This window comes from Natator depressus, chromosome 8 (assembly GCF_965152275.1).
Source record: "Natator depressus isolate rNatDep1 chromosome 8, rNatDep2.hap1, whole genome shotgun sequence".
NCBI classification, from domain to species: domain Eukaryota; kingdom Metazoa; phylum Chordata; order Testudines; family Cheloniidae; genus Natator; species Natator depressus.
The window spans coordinates 87,071,198-87,077,361 of NC_134241.1; the positions used below are offsets into that span (position 1 = coordinate 87,071,198).

The 6,164-nt window shown below is 48.6% G+C and overlaps 1 protein-coding gene across 1 annotated transcript; it reads right to left on the minus strand.

Annotated features, from left to right (window-relative positions):
- Window positions 1-1,835: 1,835 nt before the first annotated feature.
- GADD45A (growth arrest and DNA damage inducible alpha) lies at window positions 1,836-5,426 on the minus strand. The gene is made up of 4 exons (XM_074962272.1): window positions 5,270-5,426; window positions 4,978-5,079; window positions 3,937-4,156; window positions 1,836-2,505 (listed from the first exon to the last, which is right to left on the minus strand). The coding sequence occupies exons 1-4, from the start codon at window positions 5,311-5,313 to the stop codon at window positions 2,392-2,394; spliced, it is 480 nt and encodes a 159-aa protein (XP_074818373.1). The 5' UTR covers window positions 5,314-5,426; the 3' UTR covers window positions 1,836-2,391.
- Between the last annotated feature and the right edge of the window lie 738 nt (window positions 5,427-6,164).

Consider the following 6,164-nt stretch of genomic DNA (forward strand, 5'->3'; position numbering starts at 1 on the left):
TGGAACAAAAAGATAGTCCCTGCTCCAAAAGGACTTACAAAAAAGTAGAAGATGAGACAACAGATGAGAAGCACAAGGAAACAATGAGAAAATATTCATTAGCAAGACAGATAGTTGTCTCAGAACACCTATGGTCTCCCTATTGTGAAGTTTTTTGTAGGCATCAGGACAAAGGAGAGTTTTGAGGAGGGATTTGAAAGTAGATTATGAGGTAGCTTTGCAGATGTTTATAGGGAGCTTCTCTGAGGCATGGAGAAAGTATACTCTTTGCAGCAGTAATCAGAAGGGATATAAATGGGGCAAGTTAACCCACAGAGGCCTTAATCCTTCAAAAATTTACACATGTATTTATCTTTAATCTTGGGAGGAGTCCCATTTCTGGGAGTAAAGTAAAGTATGTGTGTAAGGACATTTGCCCGATCATGGCCCAAGTTTGCAATTAGCTAAAAGCAGCTGTCTTATAGTGCAAGATTCTCACACTCTGAGATAGCAAGTGCTACAAACAGGTTCTAAAGTTACATGTCAGATGTCTCCTACCAAACACTGACCCTAATAGAATATGAACCAGCAAATAACACTTTTGTATTTCGTAGTTTGGCCCTACAATTAGTCTGTTTCCTAGAACCATACTAAAATTGGCCATATTCTGCCCTGCCTTAAACAAGGTGCAAACTCAGTCTGGTCATTGGGGGAACCCACAGGTGTAAATGAGGGCAGGATTTGGTTGGTCTCTGTGGATCGCCTGTCAGTCCCAGCTTTCTTGTCTGTCAGTCTTCTTTTACGTGCAGTTAATCTGGACACAAGGCTTGCTGCAGAAAGAATGCCATTTGCAGGGTTATACTGGCTGCCTATGTAACCCCCAGGCCATGTGTCTGAAGTATGTATCCTGCTGTTCAAACAAAGGTCAAGTGTAACTAGGCCTGAAACCAGGTAGAAGAAGCATACAGAGCATGAGGAGAGTCTTCCCAGCTAGGAATGCTAAAATGACAGTCCTTCCAGGGTTTCTGGGCCTATGGTGAAGTTGATGTATTGGCAATGACCCTGGCCAAAGATGGATTAGCCTCTAAATTCCTTCTTGGCCTGTAAGGCCTTCTTCATCAGGTCCTGTACAGCTGGGCTGTAAGGAATATGGGTGCATGTTGCTGATGGAGAGATTCTAATGGCTAACCCACCCACCCCCACTCCTCTTTTGTCTGTCTTTGATTTTGGTGGCTGCTCCATACCATCTAAGCATAGATTCCTTGTAACAGAACTGGCAGTGTTTGTCTGAATCTCCCCATCCCATTAACGGGTGTTGATCCAGCAGGGAAAGTCTTAAGTGGGTTTTACTGACTCATTAGTGCAGGTGCCTTGTTACTCTTCTCAAATACAAAGGAGGTAGGAGTTGCTAAGCGGTTCACGGACCAAGACATGAATTGCTTTTCAGTGTAGGAACCTTGCTGTACAATTCTCAAAAGCACCTAACTCATTGACTTTCAATAGGACCAGGGCTCCTAAGTCACTTAGGTGCTTTTGAAGTGCTTGAATAATACGTAGCAGGCCCCACTCTCACCAATGTACTCTTATTTTTTTAAAACCATGACAGAGTTTAGGAATTAAACCCACATCCCACTTTCAGGCTTGGTCCTGTAACTTCTGTGTATATAAAACACCTATCTGCTAAAATGAATTGTAGCTGCAGAATCAGCTCTTAGCATTGCACAGTATTGAATTTGGCAAGAAAGTAAAAAGCTAACACAAGGATTTTTGAGGTTTTAAAATTTTTATTTCAGTAAAATAAACACCATCAAGTTTCAAACAAATTATATTAATGTAGCTGTTTTAATATTTTATTTTATTAAAACAAGTGGTGTAGTTGTATACCAGTTGCTTAAGGGTATTCTGGTTCTGAAGTTCATAGCATAAATAAAATCTTTGTCAATATCATAAAATAACTTAGTATATCTTAGAATAAAACCTTGAGCATCAACGTCCCAAAATACAATACATTTTTTAAAAAGTTTTGATTAACCTTTTTGCTCTTTCGTGTTAAAGGCGTTTTAAACCAGAAACTACTAGTTGCACTTTTAAAACTTCAACGTGTTTGGTGCATTTTGAAAGTAACTCAACCATGCAGCTTCTTAAATCTTCCTGCCTGGTTTTTAGTTCCTTTGTGACACACTTGCTTACAACTCTTTCAGCACAGGTTCTTTTTTCATTCCCTTAACTTTCTGGCTACAAAGTCAACTTCCTTCAGTCCCACACACCATGTTCTTCAATCTCAGTCTACCCACTTGACATCAGTTGTTTGTAATCCTTTCATCAGGTATAGGGATTTACTTCCTGACCAACCGCTAAAGTATTTCAAAATTTCAGTGCAATTTTGTTCAATTAGTTTTCATCCAAATACCATCATCGCTCGGGGAGATTAATCACTGGGACCCACTGATCCATGTAGCGACTTTCCCGGCAAAAGCAAATCAGCTGACTCAATGCTGGATCCTTCCACTGAGATGCATGGGGATTCTGGAAAAAAAATAGTTGTTTCAAAACAAAACTGAATGGTCTTAACTCACTAGTGCAAAAATATGGTGCTCCTAACTAACATCCAACTAACATCCAAATGCAAAGCTAAACTGGATCCTTGAACTCAGATTTTAGTTTGATACAAATAGTCTCCTCAAGCCCCTTAGAGGTTTTGTGAAATCCTATGCTATATACATGACTGCATTGCAATAGGGATTCAACATCTAAAAGCTGAGTAAGGGCTTCAGAATTTGGCTGTGGTGGAGGTGTGGTCTAGTGGTCAGAGCATTTTAAATACATTCCTATTTTATGTACTGGCATTTTCTTGATGTCTTGAAATTTTGTTTCATTCTAGTGTTAATCATGCTGAAAACCACACACAAACATTAATGATCTGGCTTCTTATTTGAAAATGCAGGATTATATACGATGGACCATAACGAGAGTGTCAGGATATTGTAGAGAGGTTGTAGAAAATAACTTTAACATTATACTGCACCTACACTATTGCATATAAACGTATAACAGCAAAGCAAACAAAACCACTTAAGATTCCTTTCATGTTTCTTCTGCAGTATGGGCATAATGGAAATACTGAACAAGTGTTTTGAGGACTATTTTTAGCATCGGGAAAAATATTAAAATAAGGAACTGCATGAATATAAACTTCCTCTACTTTTTAAACTGAAAATTATTGACCCATTTCCTGCTCTGTGTCTCTAAAGAGCAGATGAATTTCAATTGAGTTGAATTATTTCCCTATTTTTCTCCAGAGAAATGTACACAGCAATTTTTGACCATGGGCTAGAGTTAAGAAATTATTACTAGTGTTCAGTCTTGCCAAAACCTTTAATGAAAATTTCTTCCCACTCTAAGAGCTTCCTCTAAAAAGCAACTAACCTGTGCTATCTAATCTCTACTCTGAGCCAATTTGTAATAAGGAAAGACAAATAGAGGAGGCTGCTGTAGCAAGGTGACTCATGGGGATCTCTCTGCTGCTGGCAGGATCTTTAACATGTTTGAACATGCCCATATGGGGAAAATCTTTATGATCAAATCAGGAACAGCTCTGATGCAATGTCCTTAGTACAGGAAATAACTAAGTAGGGAAAAGGGCATGTCATTCCCCATAGCAAGTTAAAGATAGGCCTGATCCAAGTCCCATATCTGAGCACTCCCAGATCTGGGGGTGGAGGGTGTAAATCCAAACCCAGATTTGAATATATAATGGCCAGAACCCCAGATCCCAAACTCCATGTGTTCAATATCTTATCCAAGGGCATATTTTAGGTTCTCTCTAAAGTAAACCCAACTGTAATCAGGTAAGAAACAGGCCTCAGAGACCCAGCTTAAGCTGCAGCAAGGGAGCTCTGTGCCAGTGAGTCTTTTGTGCTCCTGCTACTGGGGAGGGAGAACGGGATGGTCACTTACTGTGACAAGCACACAGTGCAGGTCTGCAGGCTGCTCAGCTCCCCCACTTGCCCCCAGAAGCAGCAGCTCAGCCAGCCGGCCTGGGTTGCTCACTCGCAGGATGTTAATGTCATTCTCACAGCAGAAAGCCTGGATCAGGGTGAAGTGGATTTGCAAAGCAACATCCCGATCATCCTCCTCATCTGCAGCTAGCAAACAAAGCACCACATTATCCGGATCCCTGCAAGGATGAAACAATACAGCCTGATTAGTCACAGCTAACACACAATTACGTATTTAACAGAGACACATACCGATGAAACAAACAATGTCTCAGCTTATACACATGCAGAAGCTACTAGGTAGACTGATGGTGTGCGTCTGAGCCATGAGTAATCAAATGCACACGTATGTTCACCAGGGGAGACCTGTGTACACACAGTACATACCTGCAGTACATACCGATGCGTCCCTATTTATCTGCTTTACATGCACACAGGTGTACTTCCCCCAAGCCCCACTGTACATGCACAGACGTGTTCTTCCCCCAGCACTGTACATATGCACAGGTGTACTTCCCCCGGCCCCGCTGTCCATGCACACAGGTGTACTTCCCCACAGCTCCGCTGTCCATGCACACACTGTGCTCCCCCCGGCCCGGCTGTCCATGCACACAGCTGTGCTCCCCCCGGCCCGGCTGTCCATGCACACAGCTGTGCTCCCCCCCGGCCCCGCTGTCCATGCACACAGCTGTGCTCCCCCCCGGCCCCGCTGTCCATGCACACCGCTGTGCTCCCCCCCCGGCCCCGCTGTCCATGCACACAGGTGTACTTCCCCCAGCGCTGTCCATGCACACAGCTGTGCTCCCCCCAGCGCTGTCCACGCACAGCGCTGCGCTCCCCGCACACCCGGCGTGTGAGGAGGCGGTTAGCCCCCAGCACACCGCACAGACCGGCAGCGGCGGCAGGCTGTGCCCAGGGGCACCTCGCCCCCGGGGGGAGGGCGGGCAGGGGATTACCGGACAGCAGAAGGCAGCCGGGGGCCTCCGGCCTCCCCACTTACACGTTGAGCAGCTTGGCCGCCTCGTAGACCCCGACGGTGACGCTCCTCTGAGTCAGGGCTTTGCTGAGAACTTCCTCCAGCGCGCTCCCCGCCGTCTCCATCCTGAGAGCAGCAAGAACAAGCCGCGAGGCTCCTGTCAGCCACCCGCGGCGGGGTCCTCGCTGCGCCCGCCCCGGCCCCGGCCCCGGCCCCGGCCCCGGCATCCCCTCGCCCCCGCGGCGGGGCGATCGGCTGACAAGCAGCCCCGCAGCGCCCCCGCCCCCGTCGCGACCAGCCCCCCGCGCCGCAGTACCTGCCCATCGCCTGCTGCTCTCCAGCCAGCTCCTCCAAAGTCATAGTGCAGCCGGAGCGCGCCCCGCCCCTCCCGACACACCGGCGGGGGCCCTGCCGCGACCCTCACGCCAACTTGCGCCGCCCCAGCTGCGACCCCGGCCCCCGCCGCGCCGCCCGCACCCGCCAGCAGCGCCGCAGCCTCTGAGGGACAAAGGCGGCCTCGGCCGGGGTTATCCTGCCAACATCCAGCCAACCGTCTCCTTCCTCATTTGCATGCGGCCGCCCCATTGGGCCATGCAAATATAGTTTCGCGGCCTATTTGCCCCCTTTGCCCGGGCCCCGCCGGCCAGAGGAGGGGGCCGGCAAGCCGGGCGCGGGACGACAGCGGCGCCCCTCCTGCCGATTGGCGGGGCAGGGGGTTGGGAGGCGGGGTCTGCGGGGCAGGGTGCCGCCGATCATCACGGCAGCCTCTGTGGGGCTGGTTCAGCTGTTTTTCTGGTCGGTGCACATTTCTCCCCCCTTGGAGTGGGGGAGGGGGCTGCTGTGTCGAGCTGTTGCCAGGGCTTAGTGCTCGCAGAGCACCGGGACAATAGGAGTTGTTGGTAAGCAGGTTAGGAAAGCCAAGGGTAGCTGCCCGCGTGCAGCGCGGTGTCCCTTCCAGCTGATGTTCATTGAACTCCTGCATTGCCTGGGGGCAGCATTTCGGGGGGGGGGGGTGACCTGCCACCCAGATGTCACACGGCATAGGCAGGGGAGGGACCCGGTTTCTGTATCCACCTCTGCTGCTGCATGGACTTTGGCATGCATATGGCTCCATTTGGAGAGGTGCTAAGTACCCCCTCCCCCAGCTCCTCTTGATTTCCCTGTAGCTGTTGACTTGCAGTAGGAGCTGGGGGTGCCCAGTGCACCTTTAA